Source organism: Zonotrichia leucophrys, chromosome 10 (assembly GCF_028769735.1).
Source record: "Zonotrichia leucophrys gambelii isolate GWCS_2022_RI chromosome 10, RI_Zleu_2.0, whole genome shotgun sequence".
NCBI classification, from domain to species: Eukaryota; Metazoa; Chordata; class Aves; order Passeriformes; family Passerellidae; genus Zonotrichia; species Zonotrichia leucophrys.
Window position 1 is genome coordinate 19,504,356 of NC_088180.1, and position 27,338 is coordinate 19,531,693.

At 51.1% G+C, this 27,338-nt stretch overlaps 1 protein-coding gene across 3 annotated transcripts; it reads left to right on the forward strand.

Moving 5' to 3' along the window:
* Positions 1-981: 981 nt before the first annotated feature.
* Positions 982-26,049, forward strand: KIF23 (kinesin family member 23). Of its 3 annotated transcripts, none has more exons than XM_064721944.1 (23): positions 982-1,241; positions 1,586-1,649; positions 3,204-3,332; positions 4,348-4,453; positions 5,620-5,756; positions 6,513-6,622; positions 8,185-8,355; positions 10,809-10,921; positions 11,162-11,283; positions 11,699-11,801; positions 12,093-12,172; positions 12,257-12,376; positions 13,403-13,562; positions 14,335-14,502; positions 14,736-14,893; positions 15,148-15,321; positions 16,080-16,259; positions 18,163-18,450; positions 22,508-22,738; positions 23,831-23,913; positions 24,252-24,333; positions 24,596-24,666; positions 25,450-26,049. In XM_064721944.1, exons 1-23 carry the CDS (start codon positions 1,231-1,233, stop codon positions 25,463-25,465), a joined length of 2,877 nt encoding a protein of 958 aa, XP_064578014.1. In that variant the 5' UTR covers positions 982-1,230; the 3' UTR covers positions 25,466-26,049. The 3 variants fall into 3 exon arrangements, with proteins under 3 accessions (XP_064578014.1, XP_064578015.1, XP_064578016.1); XM_064721945.1 differs by having other exon boundaries at positions 1,589-1,649; XM_064721946.1 differs by lacking the exon at positions 18,163-18,450 and having other exon boundaries at positions 984-1,241.
* Positions 26,050-27,338: the final 1,289 nt, after the last annotated feature.

Genomic DNA, 27,338 nt, shown 5'->3' on the forward strand with positions numbered 1-27,338 from the left:
TGGGAAATTTGGGAAAACTGCATTCCAAAGGGGATGGAATGCCAGAATTCCACGGGATCCTCTGCTGAACCCTTGGAATGGGTGATGCTGGATGCTGGAGTGGCACAGGGAAAGGAGTTTTCTTGCTTTTTTACCAAAAATCTCTGGATTTTCCTCAATTCCCTTCCCAGGGGAAAACTCCGTGTCCAGTTGTTCCAAGGAAATAAACAGGGATATTTATTTGTGGAATGTTGATCCACACCAAATGCCAAAGGAATTTGGGATGAAACTCCAGCAAACTTCCCTCATCCCTCCTAAGCCACATGGAGGGATTTGGAAAAGCTGGAAAAAGGCAGGAATTTCAGGCTCCTCCAGGTGATTTTATCCCTTTTTTAAAAAAATGTCCTTGAAGTGCCTCGTGGAAACATTCAAGAATTTGGACTAAAAATGGGAATTCCCTAGAATTTAAAAGGAATTGAATCCTTCTCCCCAGTTCCCCATTGGAATGCATTCCCTGGGAGGGGAGTTTGATTTTCCCTGGACTTCTTCTGCTGGATTTTTCCCATGTGTCCCAGCACCGCATTTCCACGGTTATTTTCCACCACGGATCATTTCCCACAGGTTGGGAATTAACTAATTTCCATCGGGTTGGGAATTAACTTGTTTCCTACAGGTTGGGAATTATTTCCAACAGGTTGGGAATTAACTCATTTCCAACTGATTGGGAATTCACTAATTTCCATTGGTTTGGGAATTAACTAATTTTCCACAGTTTGGGAATTAACCAGTTTCCACAGTTTGGGAATTATTTCCATTGGGTTGGAAATTCACTCATTTTCCACAGATGGGGAATTCAGTCATTTCCATCGGGTTGGGAATTAACTGAGTGACTGATTCGCCTCCAAACAGGCACACAGGGAAGCTCTGGTCCTGCAAACGGTCTGCATTCCACCTGTTTTCCAAAAAGATTGAAATTAAGTGGATAAAAACGGAGGGAAAAACCGCGATCTGCCGGGGCCGGGATTCGAACCCGCGGCCTCCCCTTCACCACCGCCACCAGCAGGGGGCGCCCGCGCCTCGGGCCGCGCCCCTTTACGCGTCACCATGGTGACGAGCCGTGCGTGACGACGTCATCGGCGCCGTGCTCGCTGATTGGACAGATTTGAATCTCTCGGGCGCGCGGCCGCCGCCCGGTGCCAGCCCCGCAGCGCGAGCCCCGGGCCCTGTCGCGACAGCGGCGCCACCGGCGACATGAAGGCGGCGTGAGTGGCTCCGCAGCCCCGGGCGGGGACGGGGGGGACGGCCTGAGGGGTTCCGGAGGGCAGCGGGGTCGCTCTCAGCGCCATCCTGGCGCTCCCCCGTCCCGGTGCTCCCCTGTCGCGCTTCTCCCGGTTCTCCCCTCCCCTGCCCGCTCCTCCCGTCCTCTCGCTGTCTCCCCTCTACCGGTGTCCCGGTGCGGTCCTTCACGGTTCCCCGTTCCGGCCGTTCCCGGTTTCCCCGTCTGGCTGTTCCCGGTGTCCCGGTCTGGCCCTTCCCGGTGCGGCCGTTCCCGGTTCCCGTTTCCCCGTTCCGGCCGTTCCCGGTCCCCTGACGCTCTCTCCCTCAGTAGGGCCAGGACGCCGCGGAGGCCGAGGAAAGCCACGAACCCCACGCAGAAGGACCCGGTGGGGGTGAGTGCCGGGCCCATCCCGAGCTCCCCCTTCCCGCCCCGCCGCATTCCCGGCTTTATCCCGGATCATTCCCGGCTTTATCCCGGTTCCCGCTCATTCCCACCTCTCATTCCAGCTGTACTGCCGAGTTCATTCCCGGGTTTATCCCTGTTTCCCAATCCCAGGGTCATTCCCAGATTTATTCCCGGTTTATCCCTGATCCCAATCCCAGCTGTATTGCCGGGTTCATTCCCAGGTTTATTCCCGGTTTATCCCCGTTTCCCTCACTCCAGGTTCATTCCCGGTTTATCCCTGTTATCCAATGCCAGCTGTACTGCAGGGTTCATTCCCAGATTTATTCCCGGTTTATTCCCGCTTCCCTCACTCCAGGTTTTATTGCCGGATTTATCCCTGTTTCCCAGTCCCAGATTCATTCCCAGATTTATTCCCGGTTTATCCCTGTTTCCCTCATTCTCAGATTAATTCCCGGCTTTTCCCCTATCCCAGGTGTACTCCCCAGTTTATTCCCGGTTCATTCCCGTTTTTTCCCCCATTCCCAGGTGTACTGCCCGGTCCATTCCCGGTTCATTCCCGGTTTTTCCCCCATCCCAGCTGTACTGCCCGGTCCATTCCCGGTTCATTCCCGGTTTTCCCCTATTCCCAGGTGTACTGCCCGGTCCATTCCCGGTTCATTCCCGGTCCATTCCCGTTCATTCCCGTTTTTCCCCCGTTCCCAGTTGTACTGCCCGGTCCATTCCCGTTCATTCCCATTATTCCCCCGTTCCCAGTTGTACTGCCCGGTCCATTCCCGTTCATTCCCGTTTTCCCAGGGGTACTGCCCGGTCCGTTCCCGGTCCATTCCCAATTCATTCCCGTTTTCCCAGGTGTACTGCCCTGTCCATTCCCGGTCCATTCCCGGTCCATTCCCGGTCCATTCCCAGTCCATTCCCGTTTTCCCAGGTGTACTGCCCGGTCCATTCCCGGTTCATTCCCGTTTTTCCCCCATTCCCAGGTGTACTGCCCGGTCCGTTCCCGGTCCATTCCCGGTTCATTCCCGGTTTTTCCCCCCATTCCCAGGTGTACTGCCCTGTCTATTCCCGGTCCGTTCCCGGTTCATTCCTGGTTTTTCCCCCCCATTCCCAGGCGTACTACCCAGTGCGTTCCCGGTTCATTCCCGTTTTTCCCCCCATTCCCAGGTGTACTGCCCTGTCCATTCCCGGTCCATTCCCGGTCCATTCCCGTTCATTCCCGTTTTCCCCGTTCCCAGTTGTACTGCCTGGTCCATTCCCAGTCCATTCCCGGTCCATTCCCGTTCATTCCCGGTTTCCCAGGTGTACTGCCCGGTCCATTCCCGGTCCATTCCCGTTCATTCCCGTTTTCCCAGGTGTACTGCCCGGTCCATTCCCGGTTCATTCCCGTTCATTCCCGTTTTTCCCCCGTTCCCAGGTGTACTGCCCGGTCCATTCCCGGTCCATTCCCGGTCCATTCCCAATCCATTCCCGTTTTCCCAGGTGTACTGCCCAGTCCATTCCCGGTTCATTCCCGGTCCATTCCCGTTCATTCCCGGTTTCCCAGGTGTACTGCCGCGTGCGGCCGCTGAGCCGTGCGGAGCAGGAGTGCTGCATCGAGGTGATCAACGGCACCACGGTGCAGATCCACCCTCCCGAGGGCTACCGCGTGTTCCGCAACGGCGAGTACCGCGAGGTAACGGAGGAATCCCGCCGCAATTCCCGCCGCAATTCCCGCCTGCAGTTCCTGCCCCCGCCCCTGGGGGTGCCCTGGAGCAGCCTGGCCTAGCAGGGGTGTCCCTGCCCTTGGCAATGGGGTGGCTTTGAGGTCCCTTCCCACCCATCCAATTCCATGAATTCCATCCAGCTCCCGCTCTCCAAGCTTTCCCGTGGTTTGTGGCACTTGCAGAGTGCAAAATCCAAAAGTTTCCCACGCAAAAACCCATCTAGGACAAAAAAACCCCATCACTTGCTGATCTGTCAAATCGAGCCTTAAAGCTCATCCCATTCCATGGGAATCCAGCATCCCGGATTGATCCAACCTGGCCTTGGACACTCCAGGAAAAGGGAATCCACAGCTTTTCCAGGTGGGGATCTTAGCTGGGATGTGGAATATTTTGTTTCCAAGTTCAGCTGGAAAATTCCTATGGGAAGGGCATTAAGTGGTCTTCAAAGGTTTAAATAAAACAGGCAAAGCTTAATTAATGGAATTTTAATTTAATTAAGTGAACTTTTGTTCAGAAATTTGGAATTCAGCTATTTCCCTAAGGAAGAGTTTTGTTCATCAAAAATTAAAATTTGTTTAAAATTTTATTAAAATAATTCATTAAAAAATAATAGCAGTTTAGGAATTTAGGACAATTAAAATTAATTTTAAAATTAAAATAATTTATTAATTTAAATAATAAATTTAAAATTAAAATAATTAAATGAAAATTAATTTAAAATTAAAATAATTCATTAAAAATATAAAACCAGCTTGAAGTTCAAGACTGAAAACTGAGGCTGGACTGGAAAAAGATCCAAAATAAACAAAATTCCCTGAGGGAGCAGCTCCACTTTAGCCACGGTGGGTGTTCCTTTGGTTGGATTCTGGGAATTTCTGAAAGGAAATTCCAGCTTTTAGCTGTCCTTTGGGAATTCTCCACTCTGTGGGATCCCTCTGGTCGCTCCAGGCCGGAATTCCAGGGTGGTTTTCCCTCTCCTGGCAGACCCAGTATTCCTTCAAGGAGGTGTTTGGCACGCTGGTGGCACAGAAGGAGCTCTTTGACGTGGTGGCCAAGCCTCTGGTGGAGGATCTGATCCGGGGCAAGAACGGTGAGCAGAGCTCCTCTCCCTGTCCCCATTCCCGGGATTTCAGGGCTCCCGAGGTTTGCTTGGAACTGTAGCTCAGCTCCTCACTCCACACCCCTGGAAGCTCTTTCTGGAATGGGAATATTGGGATGGTTTGGGTGGGAATGGATGATCCAAGATTCCTGAGGTTTGGTTGGAATCATAGCTCAGCTCCTCACTCCACACCCCTGGAGGCTCTTTCTGGAATGGGAATATTGGGATGGTTTAGGTGGGAATGGATGATCCAGGGTTCCTGAGGTTTGGTTGGAATTGTAGCTCAGCTCCTCACTCCACACCCCTGGAAGCTCTTTCTGGAATGGGAATCCTGGGATGGTTTGGGTGGGAATGGATGATCCAAGATTCCTGAGATTTGGTTGGAATTGTGGCTCAGCTCCTCACTCCACACCCCTGGAAGCTCTTTCTGGAATGGGAATCCTGGGATGGTTTAGGTGGGAATGGATGATCCAGGGTTCCTGAGGTTTGGTTGGAATTGTAGCTCAGCTCCTCACACGGAGATTGCACTTCTCTTCTTCCCTTGAAAAAATGAAAGAAAAAAAAATTGCAACTATTTAATTAATTAGGTACTTGTATCCAGTTGAAATTCCCAATCTGTTCCTGCTGTTCTAACAAGAGATTTCAGCTTGGAATTCCCTTGGAAGCTCTTTCTGGATAGGAATGCTGGGATGGTTTGGGTGGGAATGGGTGATCCCATGCCATGGAAGTGTTGTGGGAGCAGCCTGGCTTAGCAGGAGGGGTCCCTGCCTCTGGAATTCCATGAATGATGCATCCAGATCCCTCTCCCTGCTCTCCCAAGTTTTCCCATGGCTTGTGGGAGTTGCAAGTGGTGCAATCAGCATTTTGGGCTTTTAGCCAAGCATGTTTTCAACTCCCAAAAAAGCCAACAAATGTCAAAAAAACACCATAAAATCTATGGGAAGGGCATTAAAGCTCATCCCATTCCATGGGCTGGGAAACCTTCCAGTATCCCAGGGTGCTCCAAGCCCCATCCAGTCTGGAATATTCCAGGGATGGCACAACTTGGAGAGAATGATGGATATTCCCAGCTATGACGTGAATATTTGAGGTGTGGTTTTTTGTTTTGTTTTTTTTTCCCAATCCCGTTGATTTCTCCCTTTTCCCTGCATTCCCAGGTCTGCTGTTCACCTATGGGGTGACGGGCAGTGGGAAGACCCACACCATGACAGGATCTCCTGGGGACGGGGGGCTCCTGCCCCGCTGCCTGGCCATGATCTTCAACAGCATCGGCCCCTTCCAGGCCAAGAGATTCGTGAGTGCCTCCCCACAGCTCCCCAAATCCATGGATTCCTGCTCCAAACCTGCCCCTGGAGGGCTTGGATGAGGGGAAAAACCCCACGGCAAGGTCCTTGTTCCAAAAGGGTTTGGATTTCTGGGAATGCTTTTAAAGCATTCTGTGGTTTGGTGCTTATTGCCCGAGCCCATCCTGGGAAAAATCTGTTAAAAACACATGGGAAGGAATCCAGGCAGGAATGTTTCAGTACTGATGACCAAGGTGTTCCCTTCCTCGTTAGGATGGGTGATTAATAAGCATACATTTAATTAATTAGGTGGTGGTATCCCACTGAAATTCCCAATCTATTCCTGCTGTTCTAACAGGTGATTTCAACATGGAGGAAGCCATTCCATGGCTTTTTTCCCCTGGAAACAGTGGAAAACACTGGTTTGATGCTCTGTATTTCCATATTATTCCACTTCATTTCAGTATTTCCCATAAAACCAAAAGTGAATTGTCCGCTCATGAAATCAGGGATATTTTCCCAAAGGCTTGCACTTGTGGTGCCTAAAATACACTGAAATAATCCTGGAATTCTCATCCTTGGGAGCTTTCCTAAAACGTTATTTTGCAAATTGTTTCTGTCAGATCTTGCTGGGTCGAGTGCCAATGAGGGGCGTGGTATTAATAAATTAATACCGGCCTAATCAGACTAATTAACGAATCAAATAATGCTTTGTTGGGCAGCACCTGGATGTTGGAATTGGCTGAAATTCCTGGTTTTTCCCTCAGGTTTTCAAGCTGGATGACAAGAACGGGGTGGATGTGCAGAGCGAGGTGGAGGCTCTGCTGGAACGCCAGAGGAGAGAGGCCCTGCCCACCCCAAAAACTCCAGCTGGGAAGTGAGTGACTCTGGGAATAGCAGAGGGAATTTATTCCCTGGAAATGGGGTTTAGCTTCTCTTGGGCTCTTCCCTTGAAAAAATTAAGGAAAAAAAAGGGGAAAAAATTGGCAAATATTTAATTAATGGGGTAATTGTATCCCACTGAAATCCCCAATCTATTCCTGGGGTTCTAACAAGAGATTTCAGCTTGGAGGGAGTAATTCCATAACTTTTTTTTCCCCTGAGATTTTGTCCCTTTTCCCCTCAGAATTTCAAAGGGATCTTCAAGTTATTGTTCCATGGGCAAAGTTATTAATAATGATAATAATAATAATAATTAGTGAAATGTTAATGGGAAATGAGTGTGTTCCATGTGGTTTGAGCAGCTCTTTAGTTGAGGAGACTGAGGCTCAGCCCATTTTTTGTACCTGTTAAGGCAGGATTAAAACCCCTGGTATTCAGTGAGAATCCAGCTCTGTGAAGCCAGACCAAACTGGAATTTGGATTTCCCAACCAAATCTAGTGAAGTTCAATTTGGAGATATTTCCACAGAACCACGGAATTCCCTCAGCTGGATCGTGGAATTCCAACCGTGGAATTTCCGTCAGCTGGATCATGGAATTTCAGTCATGGAAGTCCTCCAGTTGGATAATGGAATTCCAACCATGGAACTCCCCCAGCTGGATCATGGGATTCCAACCATGGAATTTCCTCAGCTGGATCATGGAATTCCAGCCATGGACGTTTCTCGGTTGTATCATGGAGTTCCCCCAGCTGAATCATGGCATTCCAATCATGGAATTCCCTCAAGTTGTACAATGGAATTCCAGTCATGGAACTCCCTCAGTTGGATCATGGAATTCCAACAATGGGCTTTTCTCAGCTGGATCATGAAATTCCAACCATGGTATTCCCTCAGTTGGATCATGGAATTTCCTGAGTTGGATCATGGATTTCCTCCAGCTGAATCATGGAATTCCAATCATCGAACTCCCTCAGCTGGATCATGGAATTCCAACAATGGGCATTTCTCAGTTGGATCATGGAATTCCAGCCATGGGATTCCCCCAGTTGCATCATGGAATTTCCTTTGTTGGATCATGGAGTTTCCTCAGCTGGATCATCGAATTCCCCCAGTTGGATCATGGAATTCCAGCCATGGAATTCCCCCAGTTGGATCATGGAATTCCCTCAGTTAGATAATGGAATTCCAGCCATGGAATTCCCCCAGTTGCATCATGGAATTCCCTCAGTTAGATAATGGATTTCCACCATGGATTTCCCCCAGTTGGATCATGGAATTCCAGCCATGGAATTCCCCCAGTTGGATCATGGAATTCCCTCAGTTAGATAATGGATTTCCACCATGGATTTCCCCCATTTGGATAATGGAATTCCAGCCATGGGATTCCCCCAGTTGGATCATGGAATTCCGACTCCAGGCCCTGCCCAGGACCCCGCAGGAAGGGGAATTTTGCCGAATCTCTCCCGTTTCCCCGGGCAGCCCCTCAGCTCCGCTCTGAGCCGCCCTGGCGCGTCCCGGCTGCCGGGAACGCCGTCCCAAATCCCCGTTTCCCGCAGGAGACAGCCGGATCCCGAGTTTGCCGACATGATCGCCGTGCAGGATCACTGCCGGGCGCAGGAGGTGGACGAGGACAACGTCTACGGCGTCTTCGTCTCCTACATCGAGATCTACAACAACTACATCTACGACCTGCTGGAGGAGGCGCCCTGCGACTCCATCAAACCCAAGTGAGTTGGGGAATTCGGGATTGGCCCAGGCTGGGCTTGGGAATCGGCGCCAAGCCGCCGGGAAGAGGTTTGGGATGAGAGCAGTGGGATGAGAGCGGGGTCTCTGTGTCCTGTTCCATCCACCGTCTGCTTGGAGCCCACCAAACCCAAGAGGTTGGGAATTCCGGTATTCCCAGTCCTGGGAGGATTTTGTAGGATGTCCACCCTCGTGTTTTGGTTCTGACCTTGGCTCAGAATTCCTGGGAATCACTGTTAAACACACGTGGAAAGGGTTCCAGCCGGGAATGTTTCAGTGCTGGTGGCCAGGGTGCTCCCTTCTTCATTAGGCTGCATGATTAGTGAGCAAATATTTAATTAATTAGCCAATTCTATCCCACTTAAATTCCCAGTCTATTCTAACAGGTGATTTCCACTTGGAACAAGCCATTCCACAGATTTTTGCCCTGGAAACTGCAAAACACTGGTTTGGTGCTCCATATTTCCCTATTATTCCACTTGATATCAGTAATTCCCATAAAACCAGAAATCAGGGATACTTTTAGGGATTTTCTTTTCAAAGGTGTGCCTTTGTGATGTCTAAAATTAATAGGAAAAGTCTGTAAATTCCTCTTGGAACCCATGGATTGAAATTCCAACTCCATTAAAGGAGCCCCTCAGTCCTATGTTAATTAAGGAGTGGTTGATTAACAAAGACTAACGAGGGCAAAGCAAACTGGGAGCTGTCTCCAGGGTCTTCATTCCAGAAGGTTTTGAATCTCTGGGAATGCTTTTAAACCATTCCATGTTTAAACACTGAATGGTTTTAAACCATTTCAAAATAAAATTTTTAAACATTAAAACTTCAATTAAAATTTTAAACATTAAAATCAAATGTAAAAAAAAAAATTAAAAGGTATTTATTACCAAAGCCCATCCTAAAAAAAAAAAATTCTGGGATTATTTCTCCCTCTGGAAGCAGCAGCGTGGAAAGGTTTGAGGCAGAAACCAAGGATTTAATATTTTTCCCCATTTTTTTGGTAGGTGGAACAATTGCAACACTCCTGTGAGAAATGGAGACTTTGTGTATGTGTCCAATGTCTTATTCCCATTATTCCAGTGCTGTTTTCCTTGAGTAGAAGCAGAAAATTCCCTGCCTTTCCTTGCTTTCCTAGGAAACCTAGGATGCTCTCCTTGCTTCTGTGTGCTTGTAGAAAAGCAATAGCTGCCACCAAAGCAATTAATTGCAATTAAATAGCGGCTAATTAGAGCAGTAGCTGGAGTGTCACTAATCCTGGCTGTGTGTCCATGTCCTGTATTCCCTCTTCCATCTTTTAGATGGATAATTGACCTTTTCCCTCTGAATTTTTGATGTTTTCCCCTCAGACTTGTGACATTTTCCCTCCGAATTCTGAATTTTTTCCCTCAGCATTTTTGACCTTTTCCCCTGAATTTTGACCATTTCCCCCTCAGACTTGTGATATTTTCCCTCCGAATTCTGAATTTTTCCCCTCAGAATTTTTGACCTTTTTCCCTGAATTTTGACCATTTTCCCCTCAGAATTTTTGGACTTCTTCCCCCCAGCATTTTTTACCTTTTCCCCCTCAGAATTTTTGACCTTTTCCCCTCAGACTTGGGACATTTTCCCTCCAAATTCTGGATTTTTTCCCCTCAGAATTTTGTCCCTTTTCCGCCAGAATTTTTGACCTTTCTCCCCTGAATTTTGACCATTTTTCCCTCAGAAATTTGGATTATTTTCCCCTCAGCATTTTTGGACATTTTCCCCTCAGCATTTTTGGACATTTTCTCCGCAGAATTTTTGACCTTTTCCCCTCAGACTTGGGACATTTTCCCTCCAAATTCTGAATTTTTTCCCTCAGAATTTTTGACCTTTTCCCCTGAATTTTGACCATTTTCCCCTCAGAATTTTTGGACATTTTCCCCTCAGCATTTTTGACCTTTTTCCCCTCAGAATCTTTGACCTTTTCCCCTCAGACTTGTGACATTTTCCCTCCGAATTCTGGATTTTTTCCCTCAGAATTTTGTCCCTTTTCCCCCAGAATTTTTGACCTTTCTCCCCTGAATTTTGACCATTTTTCCCTCAGAAATTTGGATTATTTTCCCCTCAGCATTTTTGGACATTTTCCCCTCAGAATTTTTGACCTTTTCCCCTCAGACTTGTGACATTTTCCCTCCAAATTCTGAATTTTTTCCCTCTGATTTTTGACCTTTTCCCCTGAATTTTGACCATTTTCCCCTCAGCATTTTTGGACATTTTCCCCTCAGAATTTTTGACCTTTTCCCCTCAGACTTGTGACATTTTCCCTCCAAATTCTGAATTTTTTCCCTCCGATTTTTGACCTTTTCCTGCTGAATTTTGCCCTCCGAGAGAATCTGCATGGCAAGAAGCTGCACAGAGAACTCCCCTCCATTGGGATTTATTTGGATTTTTTTCCCTCTTTCCCATTATCCCAAAGACCTCCCCAGTCCAAAATCCTTCGGGAAGACCAGAACCACAACATGTACGTGACGGGCTGCACCGAAGTGGAGGTCAAATCCACCGAGGAAGCTTTTGAAGTCTTTTGGAGAGGTAAAAATCTTGGAATTCAGGGCTGATCCCACATTCCCAGCCCCTTAAACATCATCCACGAGCAGGGAAATTCCAGCTGGATCAGCCCCATCCTTGGGATGGAGCATCCACAGCTTCTCTGGGCATTTAGGGCCTCCCCATTCCCAACCCTTCCCAATATCCCACAGCTGGGAAACCCCTCACACCCTGATGGTGGTGGGAAAGCAGCAGGAATTTTGGGAATTTGGTGTGTCTGAGCAGGGCAGAAGAAGCGGCGCATCGCCAACACGCAGCTGAACCGGGAATCCAGCCGCTCCCACTCCGTGTTCATCATCAAACTGGCACAGGCTCCTCTGGATGCTGATGGGGACAACGTGCTGCAGGTCAGTTCTGGGTCATTCCAGGAGAATTCCAGGAGAATTTTATGGAATTTACCTTGGAAGCAGCTCCCGTGCCTCAAGTCTGGAGGTGGCAGAGTTAATCATAAAGTTCGGTGGCAGAATTAATCATAAAGTTCGGTGTTAAAACAGAGGGTGAAGCTGCTGATTCCTTTGGTTTTCACCTTTTCCTGTGTTTGGGAATCTAAAATTTGGGGAATTGGAATGATCCAACAGCTTTCAATCCCATGGTCCAAGGCAGAAGGGATCTTGCCAAACTTCCCAAAAAAAGCTGTGCTGCTGTCTGGGCTGTACCAACCCCGGTGAGCTCGTATCCCACACATTCTTTGGAAGTGGGTTTTGGGATGAGGTGTCCCCCAGCCCGATCTGAAGGGAATCCAGGATTTCTTGTGTGTCCCAGGAAAAGGAGCAGATCACCCTGAGCCAGCTGTCGCTGGTGGATCTGGCGGGAAGCGAGAGAACCAACAGGACCAAAGCCGAGGGGAACAGACTGCGGGAGGCAGGTAGGAACACCCTGGAGCACCCTGCTAATTAACCCTGCTAATTAAACTCCTGCTAATCCCGTCTCCTAGCGAGGAATCCCAGGAATTCTTGAAGTGCTCTGTTAGGATCAGTTAGGATTTGATGAGCTCAAATCGTCCCACAAGTTTGCAGCAGCACTTCTGCCACTTCAGTTAATTAGAGCAATTATTAACAAATATCGTTAATTAGGCAATTTATTCTTCTGACTAATCTGGGAACGTGATCCAAGAGCTGCTCATGGAGTTATTTTGCCTTGTGTTTGCTTTTTTTAGGGAATATCAACCAGTCACTGATGACATTGAGGACGTGCATCGAGGTTCTGCGGGAGAACCAATTGTACGGAACGAACAAGGTGGGCAGCCCTTCCCTGCTTAGCCTTGCATTTCATCACCTGGATAAGGAAAACTCACGGGGTTTTCTCGGCCTTTATTCCCAGATGGTTCCATACAGAGACTCCAAGCTGACTCATCTCTTCAAGAACTATTTCGATGGAGAAGGGAAAGTTCGGATGATCGTGTGTGTGAATCCCAAGGCAGAGGACTACGAGGAAAGCCTGGTAAGTTCCCTTTTTCCATTCCCTCCTGCTCTTCTTTTTCCTTTTTCCCTGGATTCTTGTACTCCAAGAGACATAAAGAATTATAATTTTTGTTTGAGCCCTTCATTTATAATTCTGTGGGATAAATCTGCTCCCCAAGTCTTGTTTTTGCTTTCATTTTACACCTGCTCCTTGCTTGGAAGGTGGGAAAGGTTTTCCTTCCTCACAGAATTCCATGGAGCCATATTTGGGTGTTTAATCCTTCCTATTCCAAGAACTCCAGCTGTCCCAAGGTTTTGTGGCACCTTGTGAGGAGGTTTCCGGAAGATCCCAAACCATAGCTGCGATTTCAGCCGGATAATTCCTCCTTTCCCACTTGAGTGATCCAGTCCCATCTCCGGGTGCTCCTGGTGTTTTTTTGCTGTGGTGTGTTCTTAAGTTCGTTAGTTTGCTCCCCCCATTTTCTGTATTACTTCCTGCTGCTACCCTGCCAGTTATGTTGCTATGGAAATGAAACTGCTCCTCCCTTGGTTTCTCTTATAAAGTGAAAGTTGTTTCCTCCTTGGGGTCAGTCAATCACTCCTTTTCTCCTCCCAGGTTTCGAGAATTTTCCTTTCTCTGGGAGGTATGGTTGGCTGTAGCCCCGGAGCCCCTCCTATGATTTATAACAGTTGGTTACTTTGGTATATCAGTTATGTTTCGTACCTCCAAATATGTATTTCTATTGGATAGCCGGGTTTCCCTGCCTTCTTCCCCCCTTTTCCCTTAAAACCCTCTCCTGCCCCTTGTTCGGGGCCATTTGCTGGGTGTTTCCCCTCCTTGTTGGTGCTTCTGTAATAAACCGACAGTTTACCCCCAGCAAGTGGTCGCCTCCTGATTCGTCTCTCACCGCGCTGCTCCGAGCTATCCCCCAGCTCAGCCCGAGGCCAAGCCGCCGAGGGGGGCTGGCTTTGGATGCACAGGAGCCCTGGCCTTCGCCCCTCACCAGCCAGCCGGATCCAGGGCCGTTCACGCCCCCGCGCATTTTTTTCCCCCGTTTTCTTGCAGCAAGTGATGCGTTTTGCAGAGATGACCCAGGAGGTGGAGGTGGCGCGGCCGCTGGACCGGCCGCTGTGCGGGCTGACGCCGGGGCGGCGCCTGCGCAACCAGGCCTTCCGCGAGGAGCTGTCCCGCAAGCTGGAGCTCAGGGGCGGCCCCGTGGGCGCAGGTGAGGGCTGGAATGGGGAACTCTGCTCTGGGAATGTCCACCTGGGAAAGGGAAGGCTTCAGGGAGAGTTTGGAGAGCATTGCAGGGGCTGCAGGAGGACTGGATAAGGGATGGAGGGGCAGCACACAGGGAATGGCTTAAAATTGGAAAATGGAGAAATTTGGGTGGGATATTGGGAAGGAATTCCAGGCTGTGAGGGTGGGGAAGGGCTGGGCTGGAATTCCCGGAGTATCTGTGGCTGCCCCTGGATCCCTGGAAGTGTCCAAGGCCAGGTTGGAATGTGGGACAGTGGGAGGTGTCCCTGCCCATGGAACAGGATCACTTTAAGTTCCTTTCCAACCCAAACCATTCCATGATTCCAGCAGAGTTTTCTGTTAGGAATTCAAGGCTGGGAATTAAATTTTAAACCAATTCCACTGAGCCTTAACAGTGTCAGGCTGAACCTCAGTGCCCTGGGAGCTGCTGCTCTTCCCTCTGCAGTGTCCCTGTGGAGGTTTCCTTTCCAAGGAATTCCACAAGATTGGGATGAATCCATGGTCCCAATATTGCAGCTTCTTACAGGAAATTGTGCCAAGGAAATTGAGGGATGTTCCCCAATGTTCAGGACCTGCTTTTAGTAAAACAAGGAATCAAAGATGTCACATTTAATCCTTTCCCATCCCTCACCTCTTTGGAAACCCGTAGCTCCCATCCATCATTCCCAGTTTTCCGCGATCCTGCCCCTTGTCCATTGGAATTTTCCCGTCCTGCTGACGGATTTTCCATCCTGCAGGACCAGAGGAGCCGTCTGCTGCTGAGCTCTTCTTCCAGAGCTTCCCTCCCCTGCCTTCCTGCGAGCTCTTGGACATCAACGACGACCAAACGCTCCCAAAACTGATCGAGGCCCTGGAGCAGCGCCACAAAATGAGGCAGATGCTGACAGAGGAATTTGCCAAAAGTGGTAGGAATTTGCCCCAAATTGGAACATCAGGGCAAAACTCAGATTTGGTGCCCTTATTGTTCCTCAAAGGATCCCCCTTGCCTCAATTTTCTTGTTTAGATTGATTGTTCCAACCTTTTTTTTTTGAGGAATTTTAGGCTTTAAAATTTGTTGGGAAAAACAGAGGTTTGGACGTTCTGGGGGTAGAAGAGAAGATTAAAGATAAAATAGAAAATATCTGAATTCTCTTCCAGTTCTTGCCTTTAAAACAATGCTGCAAGAATTTGACTCCAGTGTTGCATCCAAGGAAAATTATATCCAAGGAAAACTGGCTGAGAAGGAGAAAACCATAACAGGGCAGAAGACGGAGCTGGAACGGCTGGAGAAGAAAATTAAAACCTTGGAGTACAAGGTCAGCTGGGTCGTCCTGGAGCAGAAATCCCATTGTTTAAAATGGATTATTGGCAAATTCCTTGCCATCAGGAATAAATATTTTGGGGGGAACTTCCGCTGAAAATTTGTTGGCTTTTTTTTATGAGGTGAGGCTTTTAAAGCAGCAAAATGGGCGATTTAGAAGTGAAAATTGAGATTTCCCGGGAAATACAAGCAGGAATTCCTGGATGAAAAGGTTGTGTTCTCGCCCAAATCCTTCCTGTCTTGCTGCAGATTGAGATTTTGGAGAAGACGGCCACGATTTACGAGGAGGACAAGAGGAACCTGCAGCAGGAGCTGGAGAGCAAGAGCCAGAAGCTGCAGAGACAGGCGTCGGACAAGAGGAGGCTGGAGGCCAGGCTGCAGGGAATGGTGGCTGAGACCTCCCTCAAGTGGGAGAAGGAATGTGTGAGTGCAGGAACGGGGGAAAAGCGGGATCAAGGCATCGGGGATTTGGGGATTTGGGGTGTGGGATGCTCTTAAGGAGCGGGGTTTGTTGGTGTGGTTGGTGTTTGTGGGAGTTCTGGGTTGGAAATGGGATGGAGAGGAGAGGAATTGAGGGGGATGGAAAGGAACTGAGGGGAATTTAATGGAAAGGAATGGAATGGGAAGGGAAGGGAAGGGAAGGGAAGGGAAGGAAAGGAAAGGAAAGGAAAGGAAAGGAAAGGAAAGGAAAGGAAAGGAAAGGAAAGGAAAGGAAAGGAAAGGAAAGGAAAGGAAAGGAAAGGAAAGGAAAGGAAAGGAAAGGAAAGGAAAGGAAAGGAAAGGAAAGGAAAGGAAAGGAAAGGAAAGGAAAGGAAAGGAAAGGAGGGGAAAGGAAAGGAAAGGAAAGGAAAGGAGGGGAAAGGAAAGGAAAGGAAAGGAGGGGAAAGGAAAGCGGAGGGCAGTGGGCTCAGGCTCTGCTCGCAGGGAACAAGGACAGGAGGAGACAGAAAGCAGGCTCAGGTTGGATACTGGGAAAATTCCCTCATGGAATGGGTTATAAACGTTGGAACTACCCGGGGAGGTTTGGAATCCCCATCCCTGCAGGTATCCAAGGAACTCCTGGCTGTGGCGCTCTGGGCTCCAGGCTGGGTTCAGCCCCAGCTTGGCCCTGCTGATCCTGGTGGGTTTTCCAACCTCAGCAATGAATTCCCTGTTTCCCTCTGCTGTCCCTGTCCCTGCAGGAGCGGCGGGTGGCAGCCAAGCAGCTGGAGATGCAGAACAAGCTGTGGGTGAAGGACGAGAAGCTGAAGCAGCTCAAGGCCATCGTCACCGAGCCCAGAGCCGAGAGGCCGGAGAGGCCATCCCGGGAAAGGGAGCGGGAGAAGCCTCTGCCGAGATCCGTGTCTCCCTCCCCTGCCCCCGTGAGTCACTCCCAAACCTGCTGCATTTAGCAAACAGCCTTTTTGGGGTTAAGTGCAGGGATTTTAGTCATTAGTAGCCCCCAAGCGCAGAGTTGGAGCAGCTTGCTTTGAGTTCCTTGTCTGCTGTTTGTTCTTCATCCATTCTCCCACCTCCTGATATCCTTAGGAACGGGAAATCCCTGGATCTGTCTCTCCCTGTGTCTCACTGTGTTCCTGCTCTGTTTTTCTTCATTCGTTCTCCCCTCCTGATATCCATAGGAATGGGAAATCCCTGGATCTGTTCTCTGTGTCTCACTGGTGTTCCCTGCTTCTGTTTTTCTTCATTCGTTCTCCCACCTCTGATATCCCTAGGATGGAAATCCTGGATCTGTCTCTCCTGTGTCTCACTGGTGTTTCCCTGCTTCTGTTTTTTCTTCATCGTTCCCACCTCCTGATTCGTAGAATGGAATCCTGATCTGTCTCTCCTGTGTCACTGGTGTTTCCTGCTTCTGTTTTTTTTCATTCATTCTCCACTCCTGATTCTAGGAAAGGGAAATCCCTGGATTTTTCTGTCCTTGTTTTCTTGGAGTCTCCTTTGTCTCACTGACCTCTGCCTTCTCCCCAGAGCTAAGGTTTGAGCCCAGAGTTGGAGCAGCTTGAATTCCTTTCCTTCTGTTTTTTCTTCATTCATTCCCCCACCTCCTGATATCCATAGGAATGGGAAATCCCTGGATCTGTCTCTCCCTGTGTCTCACTGGTGTTTCCCTGCTTCTGTTTTTTCTTCATTCATTCTCCCACCTCCTGATATCCATAGGAATGGGAAATCCCTGGATCTGTCTCTCCCTGTGTCTCACTGGTGTTTCCCTGCTTCTGTTTTTTCTTCATTCATTCTCCCACCTCCTGATATCCATAGGAATGGGAAATCCCTGGATCTGTCTCTCCCTGTGTCTCACTGGTGTTTCCCTGCTTCTGTTTTTCTTCATCCGTTCCCCACCTCCTGATATCCATGGAATGGAAATCCCTGGATCTGTCTCTCCCTGTGTCTCACTGGTGTTTCCCTGCTTCTGTTTTTTCTTCATCCATTCTCCCACCTCCTGATATCCTTAGGAACGGGAAATCCCTGGATTTTTCTGTCCTTGTTTTCTTGGAGTCTCCTTTGTCTCACTGACCTCTCCCTTCTCCCCAGAGCTAAGGTTTGAGCCCAGAGTTGGAGCAGCTTGAATTCCTTTCCTTCTGTTTTTTCTTCATTCATTCTCCCACCTCCTGATATCCATAGGAATGGGAAATCCCTGGATCTGTCTCTCCCTGTGTCTCACTGGTGTTTCCCTGCTTCTGTTTTTTCTTCATTCATTCCCCCACCTCCTGATATCCATAGGAATCCCTGGATCTGTCTCTCCCTGTGTCTCACTGGTGTTTCCCTGCTTCTGTTTTTTCTTCATTCCTTCCCCCACCTCCTGATATCCATAGGAATGGGAAATCCCTGGATCTGTCTCTCCCTGTGTCTCACTGGTGTTTCCCTGCTTCCAGAGCTGTGGTGTCGCTGCTGAAGTTTGATCCCTGAGTTGGAGCACCTTTTAAGTTCCTCGTCTTGTCTCTGTTCATTGTTTAACCATTCTCCCACCTCCTGATATCCAGAGGCACAGGAAATCCCTGGACCTGTGTGTCCCTGCATGCTGTCCCTGTTTGACTGCACGACGCCTCCTGTGTGTCACTGACGTTTCCCTTCTCTCCAGAGCTGTGATGTCCCTGCTGAAGTTTGAGCCCTGAGTTTGGAGCAGCTCGAATTCCCTGTGTGTCCTGTGTGCTCTTCATCCATTCTCCCACCTCCTGATCCTCCGCAGGAACGGGCAATGCCTGGATTTGTGTGCCTGTCCCTGTTTGCATGGCGCCTGCTGTGTCTCACTGCTCTCTCCCTTCTCCCCAGAGCTGTGGTGACCCCGCTGAGCTCGGGGGCAGCCGGGCGGCCCCGCGCGGGCCCAGGCGCTCCAACTCTTGCAGCAGCATCTCTGTGGCCTCCTGTGTGCTGGAGTGGGAGCAGAGGGGCCCTTCCTGCGAGCCAGCCAGCATTCCCAAGCCCAGGAATAAAGCTGGAGCAGAGGCAGGCTCGGCCTGGCCCAGCCCTGCCAGGCGGAGAGGGATGTGCTGGAGCCGAGCGCTGGAGGTGCCCAGGGATAGAGAGGAGCTAGAGCAGGAAGAGGATCCGTGCTGCAGGGTTAGTCCTGGCCTGGCGGGGCTCGGCCTGGCTCAAAGGTGCTCTGTCCTCGAGCCTGACGTAGAGTAGAGCTGTCCCTCACGTGTCCTGCTGGTCCCAGACTGAGCCCGGCTGCTCTCGCTGCCCTCTTGGTGTTGGAGCTTCCTTGGAAGTTGAGAATTCCCACTTTTAGGGAGCTCTGAGGTGGCCACACGCTTCTCATGTCCTCATGTTTTTCCCTGGTGTTTCCCTTTTCCTGGCATTTTCCCTTTTCCTTTCCGTCTCCCTCGTGTCTCCTCCAATCCCTCCTGCAATTTCCCAGCTTCCAAGGTGCTTCTGGGAGCTTTTCCTGCCTGGAAACATTCCTTGGATAAACCTTTTGTGTGCCTCAGCTTTAATTCCCTAATTCCCTTTAAACTGGGAGCTCTGATTCCATGAATTATTTGGCTCCTTGAGGATTCAGTCCAAGAGCACTTTAGAAAAACAGAGGTTCACAATCCCTTCCTTTGTCCTCTCCTTCCTAGGTGTGGAATGCAACAGATTGGACCAAAATTCCCAAGAAATAGGACTTGACGTGGAATATTCCATTCATAATTTGATCCCCCAAAAACGGGAGATGGCCTGGAATATTCCATGGATTATTTCATGCCAAGCTCATGGTGGTGCTGTCAGGATTCAATCCAAGAGCACTTTAGGAAAGCAGAGCAGGACAATCCCTTGGGCTGGTGCTGTGAATTTGGAAATTTGGGAGGAGCTTTCCCAAACTTGAGGAGACTTAAAGGAATGTGACAGATTGGACAACACTGGGATAAAATTTCCATTAAATAGGAGTTGGCCTGAAATATTCCATGGATAACTTGATGCCCAAAAAATAGGAATTGGCCGGGAACATTCCAGGGATAATTTGATGCCAAGCTCTTGGTGGTGCCCTCAGGATGCAGCCCAAGAACCAAACCTTTGCCTTTCCCACACCCATCCCATCCCATCCAATCTCATCCATTCCCTGTGCCCATTCATTCCCACTCTCCATCATTCCCAGAGTGCTCCCGCAGTGCTGGGGAGCGCTGGGTGGATCACCGGCCCCCATCCCTGCCATTCCCAGTGCCCATTCCCTGTTCTCATTTCCCATTCCCCATTCCCATTCCCCATTCCCATTCCCCGTTCTCATTCCCTGTTCCCATCGTTCCCAGAGTGCTCCCGCAGTGCTGGGGAGCGCTGGGTGGATCACCGGCCCCCATCCCTACCATTCCCAGTGCCCATTCCCTGTTCTCATTCCCCGTTCCCATTCCCTATTCCCGTTCCCCGTTCCCATTCCCCGTTCCCATTCCCTGTTTCCCATTCCCTGTTCTCATTCCCACTCTCCATCGTTCCCAGAGCGCTCCGGCGGCGCCGCTGCGGGCGCGGCGTTCCCGCAGTGTCGGGGAGCGCTGGGTGGATCCCAGTGCCCATTCCATGTTCTCATTCCCTGTTCCCATCATTCCCAGAGTGCTCCCGCAGTGCTGGGGAGCACTGGGTGGATCACCGGCCCCCATCCCTGCCATTCCCTGTTCCCGTTCCCCATTCCCATTCCCCATTCCCATTCCCTGTTCCCATTCCCTGTTCCTATTCCCTGTTCTCATTCCCTGTTCCCATCGTTCCCAGAGCGCTCCGGCGGCGCCGCTGCGGGCGCGGCGTTCCCGCAGTGCCGGGGAGCGCTGGGTGGATCCCTGTTCCCATTCCCGTTCCCCGTTCCCATTCCCCGTTCCCATTCCCCGTTCCCATTCCCCGTTCTCATTCCCTGTTCCCATCGTTCCCAGAGCGCTCCGGCGGCGCCGCTGCGGGCGCGGCGTTCCCGCAGTGCCCGGGAGCGCTGGGTGGATCCCAGTGCCCATTCCCTGTTCTCATTCCCACTCTCCATCGTTCCCAGAGTGCTCCCGCAGTGCTGGGGTGCTCTGGGTGGGTCACCGACCCCCATCCCTGCCATTCCCAGTGCCCATTCCCTGTTCTCGTTCCCAGTGCCCATTCCCTGTTCCCATTCCCTGTTCCCGTTCCCTGTTCTCATTCCCTGTTCCCATTCCCTGTTCCCATCATTTCCAGAGCACTCTGGTGGTGCCGCTTTGGCCACGGCAGTGCTGGGGAGCACTGGGTGGATCACCGACCCCCATCCCTGCCATTCCCAGTGCCCATTCCCCGTTCCCATTCCCCGTTCCCATTCCCCGTTCTCATTCCCTGTTCCCATCGTTCCCAGAGCGCTCCGGCGGCACCTCTGCGGGCGTGGCGTTCCCGCAGTGCCCATTCCCTGTTCTCATTCCCCATTCCCATTCCCTGTTCCCATCCTTTCCAGAGCGCTCTGGTGGTGCCGCTTTGGCCACGGCAGTGCCGGGGAGCACCGGGTGGATCCCCGTTCCCATTCCCCGTTCTCATTCCCTGTTCCCATCATTCCCAGAGTGCTCCCTCAGTGCTGGGGAGCGCTGGGTGGATCCCCGTTCCCATTCCCCGTTCCCATTCCCCGTTCCCATTCCCCGTTCCCATTCCCCGTTCCCATTCCCCGTTCCCATTCCCTGTTCTCATTCCCACTCTCCATCGTTCCCAGAGCGCTCCGGCGGCGCCGCTGCGGGCGCGGCGTTCCCGCAGTGCCGGGGAGCACCGGGTGGATCCCCGTTCCCATTCCCCGTTCCCGTTCCCCATTCCCATTCCCTGTTCTCATTCCCTGTTCCCATCATTTCCAGAGCGCTCTGGTGGTGCCGCTTTGGCCACGGCAGTGCTGGGGAGCACTGGGTGGATCCCTGTTCTCGTTCCCCATTCCCATTCCCCGTTCTCATTCCCACTCTCCATCATTCCCAGAGCGCTCCGGCGGCACCTCTGCGGGCGTGGCGTTCCCGCAGTGCCCATTCCCTGTCCTCATTCCCCATTCCCATTCCCTGTTCCCATTCCCCGTGCCCATTCCCTGTTCTCATTCCCCATTCCCATTCCCTGTTCCCATCCTTTTCAGAGCGCTCTGGTGGTGCCGCTTTGGCCACGGCAGTGCCGGGGAGCACTGGGTGGATCCCAGTGCCCATTCCCCGTTCCCATTCCCCATTCCCATTCCCCGTTCTCATTCCCTGTTTCCCATTCCCTGTTCTCATTCCCACTCTCCATCGTTCCCAGAGCGCTCCGGCGGCGCCGCTGCGGGCGCGGCGTTCCCGCAGTGCCGGCGAGCGCTGGGTGGATCCCGTTCCATTCCCCGTTCCCATTCCCCGTTCCCATTCCCTGTTCTCATTCCCACTCTCCATCGTTCCCAGAGCGCTCCGGCGGCGCCGACTGCGGGCGCGGCGTTCCCGCAGTGCCATGGAGTCGCTTCCATTCCATCCTGTTCCCGTTCCCCTGTTCCCGCTTCCACCGTCTACACTTATCCCAGTCCATTCCCTGTTCCCATTCCCCGTTCCCATTCCCCGTTCCCATTCCCCGTTCCATTCCCCTTCATCGTTCAGTCGCCCGGCCCATGCCACGTTCCCAGTGCCCACGCTGGTCGCATCCCCGTTCCCGTTCCCCATTCCCATTCCCTGTTCCCATTCCCTGTTCCCATTCCCTATTCCCATCGTTCCCAGAGCACTCCGGTGGCGCTGCTGCGGGCGCGGCATTCCCGCAGTGCCCGGGAGCGCTGGGTGGATCCCAGTGCCCATTTCCTGTTCTCATTCCCTGTTCCCATTCCCGTTCTCATTCCCTTTCCCATCGTTCCCGAGCGCTCCGGCGGCCCCTGCTGCGGGCGCGGCGTTCCCGCAGTGCGGGGAGCGCTGGGTGGATCCCGACCCCATCCTGCCATTCCGTTCCTCATTCCCCGTTCTCCATTCCCCGTTCCCATTCCCCGTTCCCATTCCCCTTCCCATTCCCCGTTCTCATTCCCTTTCTCCATCGTTCCCAGAGCGCTCCGGCGCGCCGCTGCGGGCGCAGCGTTCCCGCAGTGCCGGGAGCGCTGGGTGGATCCCGTGATTCCCGTCATTCCCCTCGTTCCCATTCCCCTGTTCCCGTCCATCTTCCACCCGGTCGCGTCCCGGTTCCGCAGTTGCCCACTTTCCCGTTCCCATTCCCCGTTCCCATTCCCTGTTCCCATCATTCCCAGAGCGCTCCGGCGGCGCCGCTGCGGGCGCGGCGTTCCCGCAGTGCCGGCGAGCGCTGGGTGGATCACCGGCCGCCGTCCCACGTGCCCACGGAGACGCTGCTGCAGCCGCGCGTGCCCAGGGCCATCACCGTGGACGTGCCCAGCGAGCGCGCCCTGGCCCGCTGCGACCGCTACCTGCTGACCCACCAGGAGCTCGCCTCCGACGGGGAGATCCAGACCAAGCTCATCAAGGTGACCTCGGGAGTCTTGGGAATGTCGGGAATGTTCGTGGTGATAATTCGGGAGTTCTGTTGGATGGCAGTGTGGGCAAGGTTGAGATCCGGAGTATTGTCAGATGAATTTTTCGTTAAAATGACCCAAGGAGTTCCTGGATGTGGCACTGGGTGCTCCAGGCTGTGGGCAAGGTTGAGATCCAGACAGAGCTCATCAATCTTGGCAATGTTATTGGAATTGATGAAATTTCGTTAAAATTACCCAAGGAATTCCTGGATGTGGTGCTGTGGGCAAGGCTGAGATCCAGACCAAGCTCATCAAAGTGACCTTGGGAATGTTGCATTGGAATCACTGACATTTAGTTAAAATGACCCAAAGAATTCCTGGATGTGGCACTGGGTGCTCCAGGCTGTGGGCAAGGTTGAGATCCAGACCGAGCTCATCAAGGTGGCCTTTGGGAATCTTGGCAATGTTATTGGAATTGATGGAATTTCGTTAAAATTACCCAAGGAATTCCTGGATGTGGCGCTGTGGGCAAGGCTGAGATCCAGATCCAAGTGACCTTGGGAATGTTGCATTGGAATCACTGAAATTTCATTAAAATGACCCAAAGAATTCCTGGATGTGGCACTCGGTGCTCCAGGCTTGGGACAAGGTTGAGATCCAGACCGAGCTCATCAAAGTGACCTTGGGAATTGTGGGAATCTTGGGAATGTTGCTTTGGAATCATTGAAATTTAGTTTGGCGTTTTCACGGTTGGGTTCCATGATTTGCGGGATCCCATGATTCATGGATCGCATGATTTGTGGATCCTATGGTCCATGAATCCCATGATTTGTGGGATTCCATCATTTGTGAATCCTGTGATTTATGGAATTCCATTATTTGTGTGGATCCCATCCGTGGGTTGTGGATCCCATGATTTTGGAATCCCTTGATCTGTGGGTCCCACGGTTTCTGCATTTTCCTGTGGAAAAAGGCAACAATCCATTGGCAGTGAAATGAGAGGAGCTTATTTGTGTCCGTATCTCTTTGGGCTGGAATTCTGGGATGAATCCCAGTGTTGTTCCTGTCCTAATCCCGCTTTTCCTTGTCCTTTTCCCATTCCAGGGGGACGTGTTCAAGACCAGGGGTGGTGGCCAGGCCGTGCAGTTCACGGACATCGAGACCCTCAAGCAGGAATCTCCCACCGGGTGAGTCCAGCCTCTGGAATCCTGGAATTGCCAAAATTCCAGTTGTGGAACCTTGAATTTGAGCTTCTGGAGTCCTGGAATTCCCAAGGTTCCAATGATGGGACCTTTCATTTGGGCTTCTGGAATTGTGGAATTCCGGGTGCATGCATGGAACCTCTGCCAGGCCGGATGATCCAATGGGAAAATCCAACTTGAAATCCCATAAACTTGGAGAAATCTATGGTTGCTGGAGCTGCTGGATCCAGGATTTATTAAGGAAGAATAAAGATGTTTTCCAGTGTTGGAATGTGGTAAATTCCGTGAGGTTTGTGCTGTAATTCCACAAATTCCCGTTCCAGGCGGAAGCGCCGCTCGTCTCCTCCCGATCCCGACCCTGCCGGGGACGCCGCGGACTCGGAATGGACGGATGTGGAAACCAGGGTGAGCTGGGAATGTCACCCTGGGAATGTCACCCTGGGAATGTCACCCTGGGTCCTGGAATTGTGGCCTGGGTTGGGTTGGGAGGGAACTTGAGCTCATCCCAATCCAGCCATTCCATGGGCACTTCCCGCTATCCCGGGCTGCTCCGTCCAGCCCGGCCTTGGAGGTTCCAAGGCTGGGGATCCAAACCCCTCTGGATGAGGATCTGGGAATGCTGGGAATTGGTGGGAAGCAGCGGATCCTGACTTTGGTGTGTTCCCAGTGTTCCGTGGCCGTGGAGATGAGGGCGGGATCGGCGCTGGGACCGGGATTCCAGCACCACGCCCAGCCCAAGTGAGTGCTCCTGGAATCCTTTCCTGACAACTTCCAAGCTTCGGGAATGCTTTCCCCCCCTGGCTTTGCTGCCCTTCCCACATCAGGTTTGCATTCCCAAACAGAACATCAGGAATGGCAGTGGGAATAGCCTGGATTCCCTCTCCTGCCCCTTTAACCTCTTGCTCACGTTATCCATTGAAAAATTCCAATTTCTCGGGATTGGGAAATTCCAGTTTCTCAGGACTGCAATTTCCTGTGGGAGGAGGCAGTTGCAGTGGAATTCCTGCTAAAATTCCAGCTGCAAAATACCACTAAGGAAGCCTGGAGAATTCCCTCTTTCCCAAATTATTCATAAGGCATCCCTGGTAATTCCAGCTCCATGACCAGCCCAAGGAAGTGCTCCTGGAATTCTTTCCTGACAGCTTCCAAAATTCAGGAATGTTTTCCCCCCAACCTTGCTGCCCTTCCCACTTTGGATTTTCATTCCTGGCTGGAATAGGGTTGGGAATGGCAGCAGGAATGCCCTGGATTCCCTCTCCTGCCCCTCTAACCTCTTGCTCATGTTATCCATTGGGAAATTCCAATTCCCCATGGGAAGAATTGGAATCCAACTTTGTGAGCTGCTCCTGCTGCCTAAAAATCCAAGGAAAACACCGGATTTTTTTGGAGTTTCCTTGGATTAAATGTTGGATTTTCTAGGAGGTGGGTGGTAGTGCAAAAACCTGGGAATGAGGAGTTGGCTGCTCCCAAAATTCCTCTGGATGAATCCTGAAAGTTCTCTGTGGCTCTTTCCCGTTGCAGGCGCAGGAAGCCCTGAACTTTTCCTGCTGGAATCCCGGATTTTCCCAGCCTGAGGAATGCTCTGCTGCCACTGCTCCTCAGGAACTGCTTTGTGTGCTCATTCCCAGAGGTTTTTAGGGAAGCTGGGAAATGGCTCCGTTGGTGATCCCAAAGAACTTCTGGATGGATCTGTCCTTTTCCATAGATTTAGGGAAATCCTAAAGGTCCCTCTGGAATTTCGAACGGAGCTGGATCGTTACAGACAGTGCCAGCAGGCTTTTCCCTGGGAGATTTTTCCAGTGTTTTCCCGGTTTTTTAAATCCCAAATCCATCTTTTCTGGTCATTCCCTCTCTTTTGGGAGACCCAACCGCTGCTATTCCGAGCTGCAGTCCAGCACTTTAAGGGTGTTTTTGGCCATTCCCGATTTTACTGGAAGCAGGAAAACCTTGGGAATTCAGATTTCTTCTGGCAAGAATTCCTTTGGAGTATTTAAGTGTGTCACCGAGCTGTCAGAACATTCCAGAGCCACCCAAAACCCTGGGAGCAGTGGGAATTCACATCCCAGCTGCTTTGGGGTTGTGAGGGGATTCTGGAATGTTTTCCATTGCGGGAATGGGGGGGAAAAGGGGATTTTTTTTTCACAGATGGGGTGAGAATTAGCTCTCTTTATGTTCCCTGCAAAATGTTTAATAAATCCTTTTATTCCCAACCCTCTTCCTGGTTTTTAGGGAATTCCAAGGGGAGCAGCTTCCCTGGCTTTGCAGAAAGCTGGGATCAGAGGCTGCGGGATCTCTGGAATTTCTCCAGGAGCTCCAGGTCCTTCCCCTGCTGGGACTCAAGGGGGGGGACAAAGGGAGAGCTTTTCCAGCCCTTTAGGAATTCCATGAGCTCCAGAGGCAGCTCCCGGCTGGATCCGTGGGAAGCAGCTCTCCCGGAGCGCCGCTAGATGGGGCAGGAAAACCACGGGAATGGCTCCTTGGAAAATGCCAGCCTGGGCAGCTTCCCTGATCCCAAACCTCTTCCTGCCCCCTGGAAGAACTGGGGTTGGGGTTGGGATTGGGAATGGGATAGGGATAAGCACTGGGAATGATGGAAAACTGGGGGATTGGGAATGGGATAGGGATAACCACTGGGAATGATGGAAAACGCTGGGGGATTGGGAATGGGATAGGGATAACCACTGGGAATGATGGAAAACCAGGGGATTGGGAATGGGATAGGGATAACCACTGGGAATGATGGAAAACGGGGGGATTGGGAAGGGATGGAAAACTGGGATGGAAAATTTGGGAATGGGATAGGGATAACCACTGGGAATGATGGAAAACTGGGGATTGGAATGGATAGGATAACACTGGAATGATGGAAAACCGGGGATGTGGGAAGGGATAACCACTGGGAATGATGGAAAACTGGGGGATTGGGAATGGGATAGGGATAACCACTGGGAATGATGGAAAACTGGGGGATTGGGAATGGGATAGGGATAACCACTGGGAATGATGGAAAACTGGGGGATTGGGAATGGGATAACCACTGGGAATGATGGAAAACGCTGGGGGATTGGGAATGGGATAGGGATAACCACTGGGAATGATGGAAAACTGGGGGATTGGGAATGGGATAGGGATAACCACTGGGAATGATGGAAAACTGGGGGATTGGGAATGGGATAGGGATAACCACTGGGAATGATGGAAAACGGGGGGAATGGGAATTGGGATTAATGGCATTAACGTAATAGGAAATCTCTGGGATTTGGGAATGGGAAAGTATAAACCACTGGGAATACTTGGAAAACTGGGGATGAAGGAACTGATAGCCATAGAGGCGGTATGGTCATTGGATAAGAGTTGAATAATCGGAATGGATGCCATCTCTTGGATTTGATAATTTATCTCGTAATTAA

Excerpts from the sequence above, each read along its gene's own strand:
- KIF23 (XM_064721944.1), top strand. Across the intron at positions 6,623-8,184 it reads CCAAAAACTCCAGCTGGGAA|GAGACAGCCGGATCCCGAGT; the intron begins GTGAGTGACTCT and ends CGTTTCCCGCAG. Across the intron at positions 11,284-11,698 it reads ATGGGGACAACGTGCTGCAG|GAAAAGGAGCAGATCACCCT; the intron begins GTCAGTTCTGGG and ends TGTGTGTCCCAG.